The sequence below is a fragment of the Vidua macroura genome, chromosome 4 (genome assembly GCF_024509145.1).
Source record: "Vidua macroura isolate BioBank_ID:100142 chromosome 4, ASM2450914v1, whole genome shotgun sequence".
NCBI classification, from domain to species: domain Eukaryota; kingdom Metazoa; phylum Chordata; class Aves; order Passeriformes; family Viduidae; genus Vidua; species Vidua macroura.
In genome coordinates this window covers 19,038,995-19,063,308 of record NC_071574.1, presented here as the reverse complement: position 1 = coordinate 19,063,308, position 24,314 = coordinate 19,038,995, and the positions used below count along the sequence as shown (strand labels likewise).

The 24,314-nt window shown below is 42.2% G+C and overlaps 1 protein-coding gene across 2 annotated transcripts in view; it reads right to left on the bottom strand.

The window, feature by feature from the left end:
- The window catches only part of ADGRL3 (adhesion G protein-coupled receptor L3), a 487,040-nt gene that overhangs the window by 77,981 nt on the left and 384,745 nt on the right, over positions 1–24,314 (bottom strand). The window contains exons 8-11 of one of the 2 annotated variants that reach the window (XM_053975251.1): positions 17,114–17,419; positions 15,294–15,397; positions 6,195–6,380; positions 3,454–3,492 (exon numbers count right to left, since the gene is read on the bottom strand). In XM_053975251.1, coding sequence (XP_053831226.1) covers positions 3,454–3,492; positions 6,195–6,380; positions 15,294–15,397; positions 17,114–17,419 — 635 coding nt within the window. The remainder of the gene's footprint in view (positions 1–3,453; positions 3,493–6,194; positions 6,381–15,293; positions 15,398–17,113; positions 17,420–24,314) is intronic. The other variant, XM_053975252.1, reaches the window with a different exon arrangement.

Sequence of the window (24,314 nt, the reverse complement as noted above, 5' to 3'; positions counted from 1 at the left end):
ATGCATGAACATGATAAAAAGACTGCAAGCATGGGTGTGGTATGAACCTTTAATAAAACCTGTGTTTCCAGTTACTAAATCAGCAAAATTCCCTCATTTTTCCCCATGTTTAAGTTTTCTCTTTTAATACAGCCTCACTTACTACATTGTGTGAGTACTTAGACTTTTTATTTCCTTTTACTACCCCACCTCTGTTCCTACAGGACAGGAGAATTGCATCCATGGCATTTTATGTTGGGGAGCTGAGACATATTGAACACATGACACTAGTTGAGGGGCATGGAAGATATCTGTGACACCAAACCCAGTTTCACAATCCCCAAAAGGAAAATGATTTCTGTTTTCTACAACTCCAATGCTTCAGTTGAAGGACAACAACTTTTGGAAAATGAACAAACATAAATTCTGAAAAAAATGGAAGAAAATTCATACTAGCTTACATCACAGACCAGCCACCAAACCAAGCTATGCTAATCAAATGCATCACCCGCTGTGACTCATTCTCCCACATGATGACTTTTCCATCCCCTTTCCAAAATAGAGTGCAAAATCTTCAGAAAGGTGGGCATAGGAGATGTAGATCTCTGCTCTCTAGAAGGCCACCCTCTTTGCTAATGGAGTACCTTCCTGAGGCCACTCTGCCACCTTTATATACACCTTGGCCAGCTCAGTCTCAGCTGACTATTAATTAGTATCACAAATTAAAACCCACCTAGCAGTTTCTTAGTTATCACCGTGACTGAAAAATCTTCCAGCAACTGTCCAGTCACTATATTAATATGTATTTATCATGCCACCTGCCGGGTTGGTTCTTGCTGGATTTTTGAGGCAAAAAAGATCATTTACCACATGTGAAACTAAAGAAGCAGCATTTTTAACCTCTATCTCCAGTCATAAAATCCCTGAGCTTTTAACTCAACAAATACTGTGAAAATGAACAAATTAAATCCATGTTTGTTTTAAAGGTACCCAAAGAGATGAGGTGATAATCTTATAATGCATTCCCAGTTTTATGTTTGAATAACTTGCAAAATTTCACCATCCACTTTGCATATTTATTTATAGTAATTTATTTTGGGCTTAAGAAGACTTTATACACCAGTTGCTACAGGGGTTCTGTCATGGCTCCTTAAATTGGTTAGCTGAAAGAAAACAGTAAGACTGATTTTAGCAATTATTATCTTCTCAGGTCACCGTCCTCCTTCCAAAAAAACCACCTTTCCTCAAAATCACTTTTGATATTCACAGTTCCTGGACATCTCTCACATAAACTTCATACTGCACCTTCCTTTGTCTAGGGAACATAGAAATGAAGGTACACTTCCAGCCCTCTGAGCCAAATTCAGCCACGGATGCTCTTCACAATAATGGGATCAGCATGAGCAGATCATGTCAGCAAAGTTAAACACTCTATTTCTCTGCCATCAATGCCATATGCCCCAGTGACTTCCTAAGTTCCATTGACTTTACAGAGCCCTGGGGGTCACCACTTAAGATTTGTTGGAAAATCTCTGCTAAATTCCCTCAGCCAACCCATCCATTTCAATTCCTGGTAAAGTTTGAGTAGCCTGTAACACGACTATGTGCAGTCACATCTAATTGCTATTACAGACAACCTCTCCCTCACTAGATTTTTTTTATGACTTTAGCCACACAATTCTCCAAATGGAAGCATACTGTATGAGAATATGTCAAGATATGTTACTTTACCTCCATATAGTACAAAGCAGAGCTGGAAAGGTTCAATTAGGTAATCTAATTCATTCTTCAAGCCCTCTTTTACAGGACTGTCCTCTTCAATATATGTACCAGATTTGTCCATATCCATACGTAACAGCTCAAGCAATGAGCTTTCACCGTTTTTTATCTACTGAAGTAGATGCATGATTAATGCTTAAACGTGCAAGCAACCTTTCCAAGTGAAAGGAAAGGAGTCCTTGAAATTAAGGGTAAGCTGAAGTTTTTGCAGAGTATTCAGGCTTTATTCTATCAAGGCCAAGCTTTCTGTAGGGTATATTAAACTCACCAATTGCTACTGTTTGAAAAAACACAACAGCAGGAGTGTGCATCGACTCTGTGGAGAATGCCTGTGCAGCCAGGGAAAATGACAGCTATGGATCATGTAGCACCCAATGTCCCCAACAGGACTGTGCAGCCCAGAGTCAAGGAAGTCTCACCACGTTTCCAGTGGTAGCAGTACACAAAGTAGCTAGCTTGGGAGTGAGCACTGCACTGCAAACTTTCCTAAATTCCTTCAAATGCCTGCTAGTTGCTTTCTCTGGGATCCCAGACAAGGGACATGTAACTCCATAACTCATCTTTATCCATTAATGTATTTGGAAAGGAAAAGGTGACTTTCTCTTGTGACATTTTCCAAAGGGAAGACAGCTTACCAGCACAGAGGGGTACTGTTTTATTTCTAACATCCTAGAAATCCAGACCATCTAATCCCATTTGCTAAATGAAATATCCGCTTACAAAATAAAGTCAGTACAGACTGTAGGGAGTGGAATTTTGCAGGAAAATGCAGGTACAGACAGTCCCCTCCAGAAACATAGAGTTCATTTATGCCTGTCACACATATACATATAAATAACGATCAACCACCCATAAGAACAATATCAACATTCACAAGCACAAGACATAGATTAGAAGGTAAAACATTCACATTTCTTAGAGCAGCATTAACTGACCTACAGAATACAAACAGATTTATATAAAAAAACACTGGAGCAAATGCTATAAGGCAAGGTGACAGGATTAATAAGATAACCCAAGGTCCCACTCCTGAAAAGCCCACAAGTGTGATCTTTCCAGAATGCTGGGGCTTGACTTTGTTCACATCAAACACAACGTAAGCCTATGAAAGTCAGGCCAGACCTGGGTGAACTTCATGAGATGTTATGTTCATCACCCTATGCATTGTTTGCAGCACTCTCCTCCTTCCAACATCTCTCTGTGAGACACTCTGCATTTCATTACAATTCTACCTCCTCCCTCATGCAAAGTGCTGCCACTTTGAATTGCTCTGAATTTAGAAGTGTAAAAGGGGAAGAAGGAAAACTAAGGAAATGCAGGTGGCAGTAACATGAATGACATGCTGTAAGCAAAATCCAGTTGGTCTGGAGACACCTCTGTGAGCAGCAGTTTTGCATTCTTTACTTGCACATCTCCATACTGTGCTGTTCATTCAGATGGCCAGATGAAACTTGTCAGATCTCTCTTGTGTTTTTTCCATTTTCTGGTTCAGAGATTTTGTCCCAAATTTTTGTCAAGTCTGAGAGAAATGGGGCAGGTCAGTGAGGTAAAAAATGACATTATTATCCTGTAACCTTAACCTTAGAACTTGCTGCCACAAAGGTGGTAATAATCAGATTATTCACAGAGACAAGACCCACTTCACAGTCATTCAGTCAAACAACTGGACACGTGTATTAAAAACACAAGAAATACCTGGACATAGGCCCTGCAAGAGCGCTCCCTTTTCTGAAGCTGAGTCCATAAAGAGAGCAGATTAAAGACAGAATAGAAAAAACAAGTTAGCGACAGAACAAGGGAAAAAAAATGAAGAAAATGCCTGTGAAAAAACCCTCATTTATCTCTTAAACAGCTCCTGTAAAACCAACCAAACTAAAGGAGTGAGCATTAGTCAGTAGTGGAAAACTGGAAGGACTGGCTCCAGAAATGTGGGTTAGTCCTTTTTCAGTGAAGTGAAGCACATACTGGCAGCTTTGCAAGAGCAGCTGTTAGATGGTAGAAGACTCTGAAGTCTTGTAGAAATACTCAGGAGATGATGTTTTCCTTACAGATTGGAGATCATTGTCACGTGACATTTCCATGTCAAACAAGGCTGAAAAGGATGAGGCTAATGGTTACTTGTATAAGAGGAGCATGGGCTCTGCAGTCAGACAGTGCTGACACCACAGTGAAATACAACCAAGCTTCAGATGAGCAGGACCAACCCCAGGGAACAAGACTTGTGAAGGACTGCATCCTGATACAGCCTGGACCTGTATAGTCCCATCCTGACAGAACTGGGGCTTGGCAGGCAGTCTGCAGCAGTGAGCTGGAATTGGTGAACTCTGCATCACTGCAAAGAAAGCTCACAGAACCAGGCTGCTTAGAGCCTGGCTTGGCTGGGTTTGTTTTTGCTGATGTGCCTGGTTGGAAATTGCACATCAACAGAGATTCAGGACAACTTGTGCTCTCAACACACAGCAGTGTGATCCCATTAGTACAGCTGAGAGCCAAATTTGTCCTCCAGAGTTTTGAGGCTCTGAAATAAACAAAAGAAAAACCCAAGTATCATGCAATGCCTAATTTCAATTTCTAATTCATCCATTTGTAACAGTAGAAATCTTCCTCTGGGTAAATCTGGCCAGTACGAAGACTTTACAGAAACAAATGGAGATCAAAGAAAGCCTTGCTGAAAATTACAGAGCTATCCACTCAGGGGTCTTCCCAGTCTGAAATGGAACAATTATCACCTTAATTAAGCCTGATCCAGTGGAAATCATAAAAGCTTTTAGTGACAGAAAAGTGGTTCCTGAAAGATGATGGCTTTAAAAAATTCTGATTATGCCAGTTTATTTCAATTCGTTGTACGTCAGCTTGTAAAAAAACCCACCAGTACAAAACAGCACAGGTGATTACTTTCGGATCCACAGCACATTTCCTTTAATGATTAAAAGGATATTTAATGACTTGTGCTTACTCTATTTCTTCTTTCTGACTAAACAGTACTAAACAAAACTCTTTGCAAATTACTTTTTTCTTTTTTTTGTAAATACTCTTGATCAGTGAAGGGGAAAATGGAGCAGTAACTCTGCTGCCTTTTGTTTGCCCAATACTACTTCCGAGTTGAATTCATGCATTCTTAAATGAACACAGAGCAGTTGCTCTTCTAAAGAATTAAGTGGGGAATGAGAGCAAGTAAATTACTGAGCCTGTCATTTGAATCACTGAGTTGCATCACTGCTTTGCAGGACTTCACGTGGTCCAGAATTTTAATGTGGAATGCAATTGATTTGTATGTGTTGCTTGTGCAAAGCTGATTGCAGGGGGAAGAAACCTGCAGTGGGGACCCCAGAAGTGACAGCTGACTCAAGGAGCTCTGCCTTGCCCAGTCTTCCCGTCCCCTCAGTAGCTCATTCCTGCCCCCATGATACAACCCCATTTCATGTAATTGAAACAAATATCATAAGGTAAAATAAAACAAAGATGAAAAATACGTGCTTGCAAAGCTGAATTGACAAAACGTTGGGTATGGCTGGGACGTACCCAGAACAAGAAGCACACTACAACCATGAAACCTGTTAGTAGGTGACATTAATTGCTGGCTTTACCTAATATTGTCAGACATCACCATCATTTCAACAAAGAACCATAGTATGATTATAACAAATAATGTTATGCTGATGTAATAGTTAATATAATTATCACCTACATTGTTATAAAAATGGCTGGAAGCAGCACTAATTAAAAGCATCAGGATAACCCAATTCACAGCACATGCAAAGCACATGAGATGCAGGAGTTCAGCTCCTATGCAACTGAAATCTCAAAAAATCCTGAAGCCCTTTGCATTTAAAACAGCATCAGTCTACAATAATAACTTACAGGAAAAAAGACCATGTTACATCTCTGAAAACCATTCTTCTTCATAAAACACCTAAGAAATTTCAGGTTTAGGATCACTTATTCCTCATATAATCTTAGGACCAAGTTCTGTTCATGCTTACATGAATGCCAGACCTGTCAGAGCCTGATATGCAGCTGAGAACAAAATTCTGTGCCTTTTTTTAACTGGGTGGCCAATATAACATGTGCTCATAGCCACCAGGGTCCAGCTGCTCTTTGTCCTGACAACCAGGCCCACACAATTCATCGTCAGAATCCTAGATAAGTCCTACCCCATGTGTTTACATGGGATTCAGTGATGAAAAGGGCTTCTCACTAAGGAAACCCTCAGCTTTAAATGCATTCTTACAGAGTCTACAGCTCGTTTTCTCCCACATCTGGAAACTCCTAGCACCTTTAGTGCTATGAAGCAATTCCACTTACTTCTGGAAATGACAAAAGGACTAATAATTCTTCTTAAACTGTGGGTACAGAAACCACACTGCTGTAATGCAGTTAAGGTGCTTCTGGGGCTAAGTGACAGGCTATTGCTAAAAAGGCCCCATCGCTCTTACCTTATTTAAGCTGCGGGCAGCGCTGTCCTTCCCGCCGGGAGTCAGGTTCCGAAGCTGCACGTCCAGCAGGTTGACAAGCTGGACCATGGCAGACACGGAGTAGGCGATGTCGCCGGCATACAGGTGGTTCCTGGTGTGCTCTGCCAGCTCCCGCGCGATGTTGGCAGCCATCTCCCCCGACCTCATCTGCGGCGGAGAAAGCAAAGGGAAAGGTTGTCCCCGGCTGCTGGCGACATGTCACTCCAGTGCCTTCCAACCCCACATTGTTAACCAGGTCAACTCCCCTCAAGAAGAAAAAGAAAAGAGATGAAGAAAAGGAGAAGGAAGAAGGAATAGAAGCATTTCCCAAGAAGTCAACTACAACAAGAGTCTTTGTGGTTTGATTATTAATAGTTTTTTGAGTATGGTTTTTCCAGTCAACCATGATGGCTTCAACAATTTCTTCTCACTTTTCTTCTCACTTTTCTTCTCACTTTTCCATGGGATTTCCATGCTAATGAGGGCTTTAATTAGCTTGTCCCATTGGCTTACTGTGCCACTTGAAAAAAACAAACCATTATAAGTAGCCTCTCCTGTTAAGAAAAAGCGGTTTCTGATTTCCGAATTTTATGTGATAGCGAAGAGATGATTTTTGTTACAATTCCTGCACAGAAGCGTTCCTTGTAAGAGGAGCAAAAATAGATGACATAACACAAAAACCAGACGAAAAAGTTCACTATTTCCATCTTATTGATTTAATAATCAGGTGCACATTTATCACTAAGCATCACTTGCCACTGATAATGAGGCTACTGTCTCTCAGCACATGTAAATGTATCCTAACTCTAGAGCAAAAGGCTCAAGCAGAGCCTACACCAGAAGGGAAAAGCTAGCAGGTCAGTTGGCTGAATATTCTACTAGAAGACTTGTATTATCTAGTTGAGTCACAAAATTCACAAATAACCTCCAGGGAAATTCACTGTGTCATTATTTGGGAAACTCTCAATTTTCTCTGTGCTTTTCCTCCTTTCTTGCTCTGTTTTGCTCTCCCTATCTGGTACTCCTTTCCTCTTCTGTGCCATGGGGATTTGGGACAGGGCAGTTGGCCCCATCTCCTTTTCATGAGCAGCCCACTACAAAAATACCACTGCAGGTTGCTGTCTTTTATTCATTATCTACCAGTCTGTGATCTGGAATGCAAATTCATGTGGAATATGCCTGGGACAAGGAGAAATTATAGAGGATAACACATAAATTAAGCTCCCACTTCTCTGTCAGGCTCAATGGTAAACTCTGCTGTGCTCTTCATATGAATTTTCAATTGTTTTATCTACCAACAGCTAGAAATCAGATATTTCTCTTGTTCCCTCACTTTCTGGTGCTTATTATAAAAGCAAGATTCTAGGGAAAGATTATAGGCTGAGCTTCTACCTCTCTGTAAATCAATTAGCTGAGTTATAAATGAATAACTTACTTCCATCAATTTGACAGCAAAAGCCAATCTGATTTAATGAAATCTAACTCAAGATGTTCATATGTTCATCTTCAGGGAATTAACGCATATGATGATACAGAGAAGATAAATAAAGGAGATAATGTGTTGTTCTTCCCATCAGAGCAATGATAAGATACATTCAAAAAATGAATTATTTCTTTCTTGTTACACAGAAGACTAATGCCATAGAAACCAGATCCTATTCTTACAGCTGCCTGCTCTCCTAAGCAGCTGAAGGAAGCCACGCATCAGCACAAAGGCTGAATTTTGACCTCTGCTGTTAGCTCTCAGAACTTGAAAGAATGACTGCATCAAATCCCTTTACATAAAGAAATCAATTTCAACATTTTCCTGCAGTTCACTGCTGAAGCTTAGCAAGTATCATGACACATTGTGTTTGTATAAACTCTGCAGAAAACTGTAGGAATTCAAGGTATTTTTTTACAGATACCCCACAGTAAAACCAAAAATCCTGCTACCCAATATTTGATGTTCACATTTTCCCTTGGACCACACACCTGTGCAAACTGGTACACTCAGAGAAAATGCAGCTCAGCTGCTACAAAGGCAAACACAAGTTTTCTTTCCTGCAGGCTGCTGCTGTTCCTATCTGTCTGCAAAAGCAATAAAGGCTGGTCACTAACTAACCCTTTTCCTTTTCTCTTGGACTGACCCTAAAAACTGCAAATCTGAGGAATTACACTGTGTCCAAATAAACAACACAAAAAATAGGCAGCAATGGAAGAAATGCCCAAGAAAAAGGCAGACTAAAGCTCAAGAGTCAATGAACTCCTGGGACATAGAAGTATTTATCCAAAGTTATTTTACACACCCAAGTTTCCTGAAAACACATATGGGCCATTCTTCTGGGAAAATGTTTTTGGCTGGCAGGTAATGAAACTACATACTAGCACTGACAATTCCACATCTAAACACAGTCACACAGAACGTGCAGCTACAAGTCACTAGAGCAGTGCTGAGCCACTCTTTCCACTCTGGCCATGTGCATGAGAGGGATGTCTAGAATGATGGCTGTGTGACATGTTAATGCTGATTTCCCCAATTCTTTTGAGCTTTTTCTGCTGAAATTGAAGTGTCTCCTATACAGTGCTGTCAAACCCAACTTCTCTTATGAGTCCCGAATGATGGCTGAATATTCCAGGGCTAAGATAAGTATCTGGTCTCTTATAACAACAGGACTCATTCTTTTTCCTTTTTTTTTTTTTTTTTTTTTTTTGTTAATTCTACGTAATGCTCAGCGAAGCTTACTGCTACCCAAAAGGATGCATTACTAACTTACTTCCTTTCTATAATTTACTTCTCCACATCGTTTTCTTCATTACTGCCGCATGAAAGATGAGCTCTTTATGTTATTTCTTCCAAAACATGTAATACTCTTTAACCCAAACACTGACATAGCTACATATGAATACAGGAACAACCCCTGGAGGTTCTACATGGCTCAAGCTGATATTGAGAGGCAAGTAAGAAGTAGGGAAAAAATGTGTAAGTATCTGACCTTTCTACTGTGAGGCTTGAGAACAATAAAGGGAATTAAAAATAATATATCTCACCCTGATAAAAACTACTTTTTAACATTTTCTACCTTGATTATGAAAAAATTAAATTTAAAAAACTAAATAGGATTCTGGGATAAAAGAAAACATACTGTTCAAACCAAGTCTGAAACCAAATTTTTGGTTTCTGTGGTTTTTTTTGGCCTATTTTTTCCTACCTTTTACAAACTGATTAAAAATAGTCTTGGAATGCTAATTCGAAGGAGTGAAAACATGTTCCTTGTCAGTAATGCCAACACACAAAACATAGTTTTATAGGTATGCCAAAAAATTTCCTCCCCTCTTCCATTTGAGAAGACAGGATTCAGGCCAAATTTACAAATGATCATTGGCACACCTGAAATCCCTCTGTGTAACACTGCTAACATTTTCCAAGTTTGTGCCACTATCTTGCACCTTCTTATGAGTGAAAAGACTGTGAAATAATAGTTTTTGGAGAGGACATGTTCTCCTGCCTGTTTCATATATGTCAGCAAATAGAAGCAGGGAGTTTTGTCTGGAAAGACAAAGAAAGACCCTCCTGCAGCATTGCTCACTGTTTCAGCCCTACCTTTCTCAGAAGAAGCCCAACTGCAGAAGAGGACAGTAGAATAAAAATGAGAGAAATTGCAGAAAAATAAGTATTTAGGGAGGAAAATTCAGAAGAAATATGCTGAGAAGGGAGCAAATGAACTAAAACACCAGTAGTCATAAAGGCAAAAGTATTTTCCTGCAGCCTTCTGAAGAGGCAAACTGATATAAAAAATAAAAAGATGGCATGAAAGACTGAACTAGGATTTTTAAAAACAGTAACATACAGATGGATTGGTCAGCTGGAAAGACCATGAAGTTGATGCTTTTTTGTGGAGGAACAAACATCTGACAGGTTTCACCAGGCACCATTAGCTGCCAGCAGTCAGGTAACAAGGCTGTAAGAGGGGCTGTGGGCTAACTTCTGACACTGCAAAGCTTTCATGGCATTTTTCTTTCTCTGGCAGGAATTTCAATATATGTGCGTGCATTCACAGAAAAGAGTCAGAGCAGATCTACCATCCAATCCTTTTTTATTTCTGAATCACAGAATCATTTAAGTTGGAAAAGTCCTCTAAAATTACCAAGTTTAACCTGTGACCAAACACCAAAATGTCAGCTAGACCATGGCACTGAGTACCACATCCAGCCTTTCCTTAAACATCTCCAGAAACAGTGACTCCACCACTTCTATGGGCAGCCCAGTCCAGAGCCTAATAACCCTTTCTATGAAGAAATGCCTCCTGATGCAAAAACCTAAACCTCCCCTGGCACAGCTTGTGTCCTCTTGTCCTTTTGCCAGCTGCCTGGGAGAAGAGACAATGCTCTCCACGGAGTACAGCAGACCCAGAGAACACTGAAAAAGTGGCTTTGAAACCATGGTATTCAACCAACTTAAACTGCATTTAATGACCCTTTAATAAGCTACCCTCTGTGGCATCTGTTCCATCCAATTGATGATGGTGCTCTGAAAACAGACTGCCAAAAGCAACTTGGATGGAGGATTTGATCGTGCCATCATCAGGACTGCAACTGCACCCTCAGACCTGGACACGACGATGACATAAAACCTCAATCTCTCTGTAGATCTACCAAGCAGATCTACAAGACCTCCGGAAGGTGCTATGAATCCTAAGGTTCACCTGGGTTTTTGGGAGTGCATGATTCAGGCCACTCAGGAGGGCATGGGTGGCATGTGCTTTAGATTTACAGATTGAGGCTTTTTGTGCATTCGTGAAGGGCACAAATTTTTCTGTTCTGCTACAAAAGAGGCCTCCTCTCTTCCAGAGGTTTGAAGCTGAGCGTAGCAGTGCCTGTCCTCCCAGGCAGCACCCACAGCTGAAAGCTGCAGCAAGGAAGAGTTGTGTTCAGCAAAGTTACATGCTGTGCTAAGGATGGCACTGATGAAAGCAAGAGGCAAAACAAATAGGCTGAGACTGAACATGTGACCTCACGATCAGGATGATGCAATGTATCCAAAGCTGACCTTTTTGCTTCCTGTTACTGCTTGACTCTAGAAATAACCCAGGTAGCAGTGCATAATTCAATCACACTGGCAAGTTCATTCCCCCGCTCCGTTACGAGGGCACGGTAGGCACCAACAATAAAGTTAAAGTAAATGTCAGGAGGCCAATGAATTGCTGAGGAGAACATTTGTTCTGATCTTCCATCCAGCACAATAACTCTAATGGAAGCTAGGAAATGGCTGTAAAACCTAATACTATGATGGAAGCAGGCAAACACCCAATCTACAGTCTGAGCACAGCAGGAGAAAGAGAAGAAGTAAGTAATCATTCTTATTTCACTACACAGATATGAAAGCAAGCACAGCATTTCCCTACCATCCTTTCTTGCTTGGCTGAAATCCCTCCAGGGTACCCATCACCGTTCTTCCTGAGCAGTTTGGATCCAGCAGATGTCAGATTTTTGGGAGACAAAGCAGATTAAAAATGAAGACACGCTGAGCAGGTATGAACCCTGGCTGACAAAGATTGGATTTTTACCCATTTTGTCAGCTGTGCTGCAGCTGCAGTGGGCTGAGTGACCAGGAGAGCTGGGGATGCAGGAGAGCTGAGCTGCAGGGTGTAACCAGCCCTGTCCTTGCAGCACAGCTGGCTTACTGCTCCCTCTAGCTGTCCCCACAGCAGCAAGAAGAGAAGGTGGCTTGACTTAGAGGAGGAAGGTTCCTTTTCCACCTTCAGAGAGGTGCTGGAGCAAATCTGCAAGCTTTGGGAAGCATCTCATCCACAGCAGGGATGTTGGAAACCAGTACATGATTTATGGATGAATCAGTCTCCATCTTTAAATGCAGTGATGATTTTCAAGCCTCTTGCTTGGGCAGGGAAACCAAATGGCTATTGGTTATTTCATAAGTAATTTAAAACTGTACTTACTATAAGGATCCTACTGAATCTTAAAGGCAGGGCATACCCATGTGCCAAAAGATGAGCTGGTGGGGAATAAGACTGACCTGGCTGAACAGAGAGCTTTGGCTGGAATAAGAAAAAAAAAAATAAGGAGAGATTATGGCCCTCTGGAAAAGGGTAGGTAACAAAGGAGGACTACAAGCATGTTGTGAGGTTATACAGGGAGAAAATTAGCAGGGCTAAAGCTCAACTAGAACTTTGTCTGTCTGCTGCCATAAAAGACAATAAAAATGGATATGGGAGAAATATAGTGACAAAGAATGAGGAAACGGTTGAGGTGGCAGTTAATGCCTTCTTTGGCTCAGTCTTTAAGACCAGTTGTGCTCATGGTACCCAGCACCCAGAGCTGGAAAACAGGGATGGGGAGCAGAAGAAAACTCCCACAATCCAGGAAAAAAACCAGACCTGATACACCATTTACACATCCACAGGTCTATGGGGCTGGATGATATCCACCCAAGGGTACTGAAGAAACTGGCAGAAGAGCTTACTGAGTCACTTTCCATCATTTATCAGCAGTCCTGGCTAACTGGGGGTGTCCTAGTGGACTAGAAATTGAAGATGTGATGCAATATCATGGAGCAGATTATGCTGAGTGCCCTCACATGGCATGTACAGGATCTGGACATGACAGGCTGGATCGATGGGCCAAGGCCAATGGTATGAGGTTCAATAAGGCCAAGTGCAGGTCCTGCCCTTGGGTCACAACAACCCCATGTAGCGCTGCAGGCTGGGGAAGGGTAACTGGAAAACTGCCCAGCATAAAACATGAACCAGCTGTGTACCCAGGTGGCCAAGAAGGCCAATGGCATCCTGGCCTGGGTCAGCAATAGTGTGGCCAGCAGGGCCAGGGTGGTGATTGGCACGTATACTTGGCACTGGTGAGGCCACACCTCGAGTGCTGTGTCCAGTTCTGGGCCCCTCACTACAAGTAGGACATTGATGTGCTGGAGTGAGTCCAGAGAAGGGCAACAGAGCTGGGCAAAAGTCTGGAGCACAAGGCTTATGAGGAACTGCTCAGGCAGCTGAGGGTGTTTAGCCTGGAGAAAGGCTTGGGGAGACCTTATCCCTCTTTACAACTACTTGAAAGGAGGTTCTAGTGAGGTGGGTGTCAGTCTCTTCTCTTGGTAAGAAATGATAGGACAAGAAGAAACCACCTGAGGATGCACCAGGGAAGCTTTTTATTGGATACTAGGAAAAGTTTCTTCACAGAGAGTGGCCAAGCATTGGAACAGACTGCCCAGGGAAGCGGTTGAGTCATTATTCCTGGAGGGATTTAAAAGACATGTAGACATGGCACTTAGGGACATGGATTAGTGGTGGATGTAGCAGTGCTGGGTGAATGGTTGAAGCCAATGATCTTAGAGGTCTTTTTCAATATAAATGTTTCAATGATTGCAACCCCAACACAAACCCCTAGGCGAGCCTTGCAAGGCTTTCCCCTCAAAAGTCACTCCTGAAAAGTCTTGGTGTTTTGTTACAGCTGTCATTGAGATTAGGTCACATATCTCAAGATCCCAATGAATTCCCACTCAGGCAAAAAACTTAGATCCAGGGTCATCTCATAGATCCTCCAAGTCCTTTCTACTGACAGGTAGAAGGTATTCAACACTGAACATAACTAAATTCCTTCAGAAAAAAAAAAATAAATCTAGTCCCAGTTGTAACCTGCTGGGCATTTCTGAAAACTTGCCTGTTCAATTTTAGCCTACTTTGAAAGCACATAACAAATTAAATGGGGCCCATTTGTTACGCAAATGATAGCTAGGGTTTCAAATAAAATAAGCCTAAGCTTGATGGAGATTTCATCAGTGCATGCTATTATTTCCCTCTGCTAATGGCTAACAGCCTAGTCATCTTCACCAAGCAGAAAGAGGTCTCCCAGCTGCCTGGGTGAATTATGGCTGGAGTAAGTAATATTAACCCCTCCAGGGTAAGTATGTTGGTCATAAAACAAAGAGCTGCACACAGCTGCTAATGCCAGCAAAGGCAGCCTGTGTTCATCAGCTCACTGGGTGTACAGCAGGAGAGGGACAGAAGGACCACAGGTTTTGTACTGGCTGTGCTGTATCACAGCAACCCCACATTAACTGACGTTTTCCTTCGTGGAGGGATGGGTATAAGCACAGATGAAGCAAGATAGGGATGACCAATGTCATCAATTCACAGATTATTAGGTCTCAGTTTAGATGGGGGGCAGAGAGGAGACTGTCCAAGAGTCTTGTCTGTGGGGTGACCCCATCCCACTGACCAGTGGCTCTTTGGGAGTTCTGTGTCACAATTGTGCAGCAGCACAGCTTGCTTGCAACACCAGGACTTGCTTGCTCTGGCTAAAGGAGTGAATAAATCCCCACAAATTGCCATAATGAAGATTCAGCCCACAGACTCCGTGGCGTAGACACACATCTGATCTCTGTTTGCAAGAAATCAGCTGAAAGCACCACTGCTCATTAATAACAAAAATGCTCAACATATTGCTACCAAATAAGCTCTGCTTGTCTCGAACTTCTATTGTCACATGTTAAAGCACTTTTAACACTAATAAATGATGAAGTGCTAGAAAACATTCATCAAGGGACTTAAGAGTCAAAAGATAAGCATTACTGCAGCATTGTTTTCTATTCCACCCGTTCTTTAATAATTTGGGCAGAAGATAAAAACAGAAAGTCAGAGGCACAAACCAAACATTTCACATTGAGCCTGCATTTCTTTGGTAAAGATTTCTTAACTATGGGGTTTATCCTGTGCTTGCATGACATGAAAAAATCCTTGAGGATGCATGAAAGGGTGTTTCCTTTTTCAACAACTCAGTACTTTCCATATGTCCACCCACCTCCTCCTCCCTCTTCTTCCTTTTCTTGCCATGAACAAGAAATGTCATTTGCTCTAGTTTAATTCCACTCTTCAGTCCCTCTCCTTTGCCTTCCCTTACCCTCTCTGCCTTAATTTTCATGAGAAACTTGTTTTCCCCTTGCAATTCTTGGCTGCTATGGATGGTTAATGCTTTATGTGCGACTGTTGATCCTTTTGAGTTCCTCGTGTGAGAAAACCAGGGAGCTGAGCAAGGTCACTGTGCAGACTCAGAGTGGTCAACACATGGGAGGGGTTTTACCTTTTGAGTGATGTGGTTGATCCAGGGTGAAGAGCAGTTGCTAAGATCAGGTCCTTGGGGTTCCCAGATACCATCAGGAGCAAGACACCGGAAAGTGGCAACACCTGTAATAGGAAAGTTGCTGTGTTCAGTGTGACTGGTTTCATTTTGCCCCCAGCACCCTGTGTCAAAGTCTTCTGGGAGCTTATTAGTGCTCAGGTCTTGAGTAGGACACTTCTGAGTCATCTCAGTGTCCTAGTCTCCCATCATCTTGGTCCTTTAAGGGCCCTAAGATATAAAAGACCCATGATGTTGTGCAGGAATTTAATTTCTAATTTGGCAAACAGCAATTACAGGCAGAGGGCTTGCAGGAAAGCTGCCAGGTACTAAGAAATCAGAAGTAGATCTCAAACACCGAGCCAGCACCTTCAGTGCTCTGCCCCAGCACTGGTGATTTGGGATCAGACCCCGTGCCTCATTTTCCTTGCTGCTTTATGAAGATTTTATGGCTCTGAATCATCATTACAACATTTGGGTGGAAACACACAAAAGTTTGAATTCTACAAATGCCAAGATATATTGCTGGGGTTTACTGTCTGCCTCCAGCTGTCAAGAGGGACTTTAGAGGAGTGTTTTGTTTGGGAAGAGCTGCCCAATCCCTGCTGGAAAAGACAGCAAAATGCCTCAGACCCTTTCAGACAAAGAGAAGTGCATCACTGCTAATGTATCACAGCTTTTAATAAGTTGTGTGAATCACTGAAATTAGACATGGGAAAGGCTTACTGGCCATCTTCTATCCATAACTTGGGCTATTATCTTTTCCTTAGTTATTTTTATCCAGTCCTTAGCTCTTGTGCTTAGGAAAGGACTCCCTGCATCCAGCCTTCCTTTTCCATCTTTTCCTTTTTACAGCTTTGGTTCACAATATCCTTTCCCCTTTCTAGGAATCACATCATACTTTTTGCATTAATTTGACCAAGTAGGGCTGGGAAAGACAACAAAAATGTTATTTACCTATTCTCACCCGTGATGCCTTTCCATGCTCCTCATACTTTAACATATATTTTATCAGTCTGTCCTCACCAAATTCCAGACTGAGTCAGTACTCATATACACAGGTGTATATTCTCATATTCTCCAGGAGTGGAGAATTAACACAGAGTCTTCCCTCTGCAAGTCAGATCCCTTCAGCCCTCATTTTCAGGTAATTTCCTCCACTTTTAAGATTTCTTCTTTGGAAGAGAACTTTTGGGGCTTGACACCAAGACTAGCATGAAAAGTAACTATTTTTAGAAAACTGCATTTGTTAAAACAAAGCAAACTGAATCATATGCCAAAACTCATTCTCAATGCGATTATGTTTCAAATTGAACAGAAAATTTCCAAAAGCAATATTTTTCAAGGAAACAACTGCAGGAAGAGCAGAAGAAAAGGAGCAAAATCCAATAAGCAATAAACCATTTTGAAAGATTTGGCTTTGTTTCTTCCCCCCACTTTCCCAGCTGATCATACTGGATGCTGGCTGCAATTTAAAAAAATCACTCACACTAGTTCAGGAACTTCAAAGTACAAGTTTTGTTTATTTTTTGATTGATTTCATCCACTGTCCCCTCTTTTATCAAAACAAGAAAAGAATTAGCCATCAACACATCAGTCAGTGAGCCCAGGGACTACAAATACAGGCAAAATCAGGTAAGGCACATTGTACGCAACTTCTGGAAGCAGAGGCTCTTTCAGCACATCAAGCATAGCCCCACAAGGTTGTCAGTACTGGTTGCACACTGACAAGATGTCACAGGAAGTGAAGACAGCCTGCTGTGTCCTCCCGCCCCTTGACTCACCTATGGAGCCCAAAGGACACGGCTGCTTTGCCAGCTGGCCCTGCCGAGTCCGGGACCACATAATGTCGCGGGCTTCCATGGGGTCGCAGCTCTCTGCCCCGGCCGGTGGCAGCTGGGAGGAGGCGGGTGGCAGGTGCGTGGTCATTTCGTTGAGGACGTCGGCCATGGGGGACGGCGTGCTGGTGCTCCTGTTCCTCCTGCCCGAGGCCGATGTGGTGGTGGTGCGGCCGGTGGTGCTGGTGGCCACACGCGGCGTGGTGCTGGCAGTGGTGCTCCCCGGGCCCAGAGCCCCTGATGTTGATACTCCTGAAACAAAGGCAGAGCTGCTTAGAAAGAGGAAGGGACCAGGACTCAAGCCTAGATCCTGGGGATGTCTCCTCTGATGACTCCAGGGCCCTGCAGGGTGTGACTGGAGCTACGACTAAGGCAAGGCTTTCTGCACAAGCCGCCTTTCAGAGAGAAGCTGGAGCAAACAGTGAGAGAAGCACACAAGGGGGTAATGATCACTGGAGCACAACTGATTTTCCAAAAACACTAACATCTGATGAAAACAAAGCAGCACTTTATGCCCTCACCATTTTTCTTCCTGGCATTTTAATGTAAAAGTCTTATTTTCCATTTTTTAGGAAACACCTAGCAGAGAAGTGCTTTAAATTGTTAAGTGTTGCTGAAGACCCAGCTGGTTTGGACAGAAAAATGTTTTTCATGGTGTAATAAAAAAAAAGAGCAACAAAACCCAACAAAACCCAGAACCAAATCACAAATGCATTCCCAAAATCAAAAGTGCACAAAGAGATGAACACTAGGCTGCACTCTGGAGCAAGCCATCAATTTTCTCTGAGGTTTGTGCTTTGCTGCACCATCCCAAGAACAATGCCTGGCCCCTTGATCTGCAAGCCACATGACACAAGCAAAAGAACACGTCAGCCCAGTCAGATCCTTGAGACTTTAATGACTGCAATGAGCAGTCAAGCAGCAAGTGGTGGGGAACATGCTTTAGAAGTACATTAATCCACTGTACATCCTGCAATAGCTGCAACAAGAACTGAGTGTCTTGGGAATATTGAGGGATGCCCACCTTACAATTACCTTATTTAACCTCTTATTCAGACCAAGGTGCTTGCACAGACTGGAGCTTCACAGGGCTTAACCTGAAATATCAGGTGGGGAAACTGAAGTAGGCTGCCTCCAGCTGCTCCCACCTCACCCCTGCCATGCCATATCACACATAGCTCATGGAAAAGCTTGCTTCTCCCATCTCCTTTACCACTCTCAAAGATAAGCACCCTCCAGTTTCTCTCAGCATAAAGCTTTTACTCCAGTTAAATGCCAGATATTCTCAACTGCCCCCTCAATCCCTGTCGGGGAAAACGTTGGGGCTGACTGTGAAATGCAGGTAAGGAAGCAATATGAAAAGGCTTGTCTTGATCCATTCTCACTCTAATTTCCATGCTGTAACACCTCACTACCATCCCACCTCTTCCAGTATCCAAAAAGCCTTCAGTCACTGTTGCTCCATGTCCAGCAACAGGAAACGGAGTTTCTACAGTAATTCACCTGAGCACCAGGACACTAATCTGAAAACAGATCTCCAACACTCAGTGATCAGATTTTCCAGCCTTCTCCTGGCACCTCCCTTTCACCATGAACCCTGAGATTGAATGAACTCTGAAAAATACAATGCAAAAACATGTAGACCCCGACAGATTTCTTCCAATTTCTGCTTAAAGCTGCACTAGGCCATCAAGCAATGATTTTCCTCTGATGTTAAAGGGAGGACTAACTTGTAGAGAATTTCAGCAAATATTATATTTTTACTGCAGCAGGACTTAACACAAATATGTTTTATTTCTTCATAATATAGATTAGCCTGGTAGATAACAACCTGCAAAATTTTTCCCATTTACTCTTGCAATAACAAGTTATTTTCCTTCTGAAAAAATGCCATGCACAAAGGAAATGAGTAGATACAGTGGATGCAGTTTCAAAGTCAAAGCTAGCAAACCTTGTTTAAAATAATTCTTACAGTCATGTGTGAGCGTATAGAAATATATACTGAGCACCCTGGAGCTCGCCTTGATCCACACACAGGAGATCTGCATTTTTAAGCCTGGTTTCCATTGAAAATCACTGAATATCCCATGACATGCTGTTTTTGGAATAGCTCTGGCAAGTTTACTGTAGCAGATAGGCACAAGGGATTTAATGGCATTTTCCTTCAGCCATAAAAAAATGAGCTGTTTTATCTTATATAAAACCCCTGGCACCAGTATCAAAAACTCTTTGAGGGCTTGTTCTTCCAACTTTTTTCTTGTTCACTGGGCTTTCTTGCTGCTTTTGAAAATAAACACATCCACCATTTACACAGGACAAGTTGTAAGACGACATGAAAGAGCTGCCTCCAAGATGCCTAATGGAGTGAGACGGATGGGGTACCACTGAACTGAGTTCAAAGGTTTGATTATTCAAAGAGTCAATTTGGTAATGAGCTCCAGCAATCATGATCACCATGCTAACACCACCCAGTTTTTCACCAGGAAGCACCACTTGCCAATTTTGCTCACACAACCGTGTGCTTCAAAAACCAAGTTAATTGGTAAGGAGGAAAAGAACAGGGGATCAGATCATTTACATATAAATGATTCTCAAATCCAAGCAAAACCATGAAGAGACTGCAACCTGTGTAAAAGGACCTAAACCCTATAGCACAGAACAGATTAACTTAGGCTGCCAATAAACTGTGAATTTTTAACTTGGGAGAAAGCAGCACTGCAGCACTGCTTCAACAGAGGGATACTTCAGATGATGTTTCACAAGACAATTTTTGCTCCAAGACAAGTACCTTTAAAAAACACCAACACTACTACAATTAGAAATGTGTAAACTTAATCATTTTATTTTCACTGTTTTTTTTTACCATGCATTGCCATATCAAGACCTTGAAGTTTTTTGATAAGACTCAGTTTTTATTCTTTACGAATCCAAGACTTTGCTGACTTTGATTCCCTGAAGCACAGCACTGGGATAGGAATTTTCAGTGCTCCCAAGAAAGCAATTTATGGCTGTGGGAACATTTCTTCCCCAGAAACACCCCGAAGTGATACTTCACTTTTTTCTTCCCTGCTCTATCTAGCAAGCTGGCAGTAACAACAGAAGACTGAGTTTTGCCATCATTCAGATTAAAGCTGCAGTCGTAAAAAAAACAAACCCCAAAACATTTCCAGCGTCCACAAGGGAGCAATTGCAACTCCCAGAGAAGCCTCTCTCTACTCAGGGTACATTTGACTAGCAAGAAAAAAATAAATTTTCAGGTTTTTCCCTTCTCTCTTTTATTTCCCAACCTCTACATAGAGTTCAGGCTTGTGGAAGCAGATTTTTGCTTGGTGGAAGGAAAATCATGAGAGGGATTTGCTCATAGGGAAAAAATCTCATATGAAAAATGGACTGTCTTTTCCCCCATTTCTCTCTGTTCCCCTTTACTGAAGTAGTGACATCACAAGTGACCTGCACTTTGTATTTGCCATGAGGAAATCCACCACATGCCATATATCCACAATGTGGTTAGATGCTCTGCTCACCTCTTCCTGGTGCTCCCAGACATAGGAGACTGCTTTCTCAAATGACTCTGACTAGTGTTTTCCTATGACAAAAGCAGCTTTGATTGCAAGAAAGGCTATTTGCTATCTTTTTTCCCATTTTTTAAAAATTTTGGCACCCAAGTCTCCAGCCAATGACCTGGTGTACTCAATAATACTTTATAAGAGACATCATGCACTTTCTGTCCCATGAATGAAGATAACTTAGGTGCCCCTTGAGAAAAAATTGCAGAGAGAATTTCCTGGGTGAGGCTCACTGGCTCTGGCAGGGTAAGAGATGACAGGAGACATCCATCAAGCTGTCTCCCTGGGATCACAATCCAAAGGTTCAGCCTGCAGGCTATGTGCTACATGCCAGCACTTGCTCACGTAATTGGAAGGAGAGGCTGCACTCCAAGTTCCACGCTCAAAGTCCAAGCAAACCATGATGACTTCATTCTCTGGTGAGTTCTGCATTCCTGAGCCTGATGCTCAAGGAGATGGGATGGGGCACCAGCAGCCAGGAGTCCCTGCCTGCTCCCTGTGCTGCACCTAAAGCAGGGCTGGACCAAGTGAGGTACAACTAATCCAGCAGCCTAAGAGCAGCAATCCCAGGGCTCTCTTGAGCACGTCCAGACTCCATTATTTACACATGTTGCTGCTGCATGAAGGCAAATGGAGCACTGAAGGAGTTGGGAAGGCTGTGAGAAGCACAAAACCTGGAGGTCCCTCCCTTTTCTCCCTCCCTGTAGTTTTGCCCTTTTCATATTTGGCAACCACATCCTTTGCTTACAGAGTCCCTTTTATCATTTCTTCTTCTACTGAAAGATGGTGCAAGTTGTATTTACATAGCAAATAAGAAGGTTTAGGCATGCCTTGAAAGAAGCAGCACAAAACCGCACAAACCTAATACAATGGAGGATTATATCACAGCTGTTTTTCCCTTCCCTGTTGCATAAATGCATCTCATGGTAATTAATTTTCTACAGGCATTTTCCAACACATTTCAGAACATCTTCTGAAACTCCCTAGAAAAACAGTAATATTTGAAAGTAAATATATTCCCATTTTCTTTTGCCTTTTCTTTTTTAGTGTGTTTTTTTTTTCAAAGAACTCCACATGAGGTGACAGAAAAGGATGATGAAAAGAAGCACCTACACAGACAACACGAACTCATTAACACACTGTTGGATTGCAAAGTTACACTGAATCTACGTTAAAGACATCACCCTGCAAAACCTTCTCATAGTAAATGTCTGCTGGAAGACCAAAAGCCACATGCTGGTGCCACTCAAGAGCTGCAAGACAGGGAATCGACAAGGTGAGATTAGCCCCTAAATTATGTACAGCTCCTTCCACGTGTTTGAGAGACGCTATGATTTATTTTTACTGCAGGCAAAGGCCAAGTCGGCCTCATATCAAACATCTGAACAGTTCTCCCCTCTGCTCACACATGCCATTATTTTGGGAAGCTGAGCCAGAATCCTGTGTGTGAACATAAGTTCACACGCTGCTTTTGGGGCGGTTGGGATTGTGGAGCTTTATTTACTGACACTGACAAAAGGCTTGCAAAACCCATTGATGGAAAGACTACATATGCAGTGGCCCCAGAGTGCTCAACGTGGCACATTGTCTTCAACAACACAACTGCACACAGCCCTGTGCTGTGAAATGGGCACGTGATACAGATCTCTTCCTTTTCCTCCCTCTTAACTAACACAAGGGAACGAGGGAAATCAGAGGAGGAGGATGGTGCATCTGAGAGAAGGAAGATCCATTCCCTTGTGGACAGCTGACAAATGGAAAATCACTTTTTGGATTTTCTTTTTTTCCTACTTCTTCTAGCAGGGGATCAGTTTTTGTGCCCAAGGCTACTCTGCCCACATATGAGTGCTCTGCTGGGCTTGTGCAGATGCTGCAATGGATATGGGCCATATGTTGCGTTCCTGTGCTAAGAGGAAACCTACAGCAGCAGTCCAAGACATGGTGCAGACTCAGTTGTTTCAAGGCACTTCAAGCTGGAATCACTTAACACACTGGGACTTTCCTCTGAGTCTCAGCATTTAACATAAACAACAAAGAATGAGAGCCAAAGTGGGTGAAATCAGCACAACAGGCTCAAGTTCACTCAAACTGCCCCAGCTCATCCTTTTCACTGCACTACCACTCTCAGCAAGACAGTCAATACACTCAAAGAGCCACCGAATGCACAGAATTTCAACAGGCAAAAGGTATGCCTACCAGAGTCCTTTTGACTCAAAATTCTGCATTTCTGACAATGATAAACAGTTCATTCCACATGCTGGATTGCTACAGAAAGGCTGTTCTATCAAAGGCATTCTCAGTATTATTGCAAATTTCTAGGTTTTGCCTGAAAAAAATAAGAACCCAGACAGCAGCCTGACTGCATTTGTGTGAAATATCAACTTTTATGTTTCTGTGGGACTTCTGTGGGGGTGTGCATGTGTCAGCACTTAATACTTTTTCTGTCTCCAAACAGCTCTTAATGTCAGGTCCCCAATTTAGTTGTCATTTGAATAAAAGAAAATACATCTTTATTTTCTTCTTTTTTTTTCTCTCTGACCCATTCTTCTCCAAGAAACTACTGATAAAAATATGTAACTTCAGAGACATCAGACAAAATTTTAGCTGTTATTTTACAGCACATATCTAGCAACACCAGGAGATGAATGGGTACAGCACAGGAGCATCACCTGTTGTCTTCACCATGGTCCTCTTCTATCAGAAGACAGTTCCTAAAGTCTTATCTCCAGCTTCCTGCCCAGGACTTCTGCCAAATTCACCTTTGTGAACCTCTTGTACCCTTTGGCAACCATCCACTGAGGGTATTGAAGCCTTATTGCTTGTTCCAGACTTTGATTCTGAATGCAGAATGCAGAAATTTACCTGGACCATTGTGCACAAGACACAAAAAACCTGAGCATTTCTTTCAACATCATGCTGTAATGCTTTTAGAAATGCACATGAACTATGCCCATAGGAAAAGATTACAGAAGAGATGATCTAATAGACAGTAGATCAGGATTTATTATAAATGGGCAAATCTAATAGTTTTTAGAGTTCAGTTCAAGGGCTATTTTTAGTCACTCTAGCTTCAATTCACTCTAGTTCTCAAAAATACTGTCAGATGTGGTTTCAGTTACTTTGAATTTCTGGATTTGAATGTATAAAATCTGATTTTTTTTTCCAATCCACATGTAGTTTCACACAGGGAAATAAAAGATGCATACAATCCTTTTTTTAAGGACATACCAGCTGTGTGTTATTACTGGATGTATGGAGTGAACTTCTAACCTCCTCAACAATCACTGTCCCTTGGCATGATTCACATCCATCAGAGCCAGTGGTGCAGATCTTATGCACTGTCTTCCAACCTGAATCCTTCAAATTCTATTAAAGAGAAGCCTGGAAGGAATTCCCCAGTATCCCATTGTTAGAGAAATCACTTTTGATTTCAGTAACAGGTGCTGTCAGGTTTTCATTCTGACCACATTAGAGTGCAGACACGTGAGCACTGCATATTCACAGCTTGAAGAGATTTACTGGAGACTCAGAGTGCCAGCTTTTTGGGGTTTTGGTGTTTTTTTATCTTTTAATTAATTAAA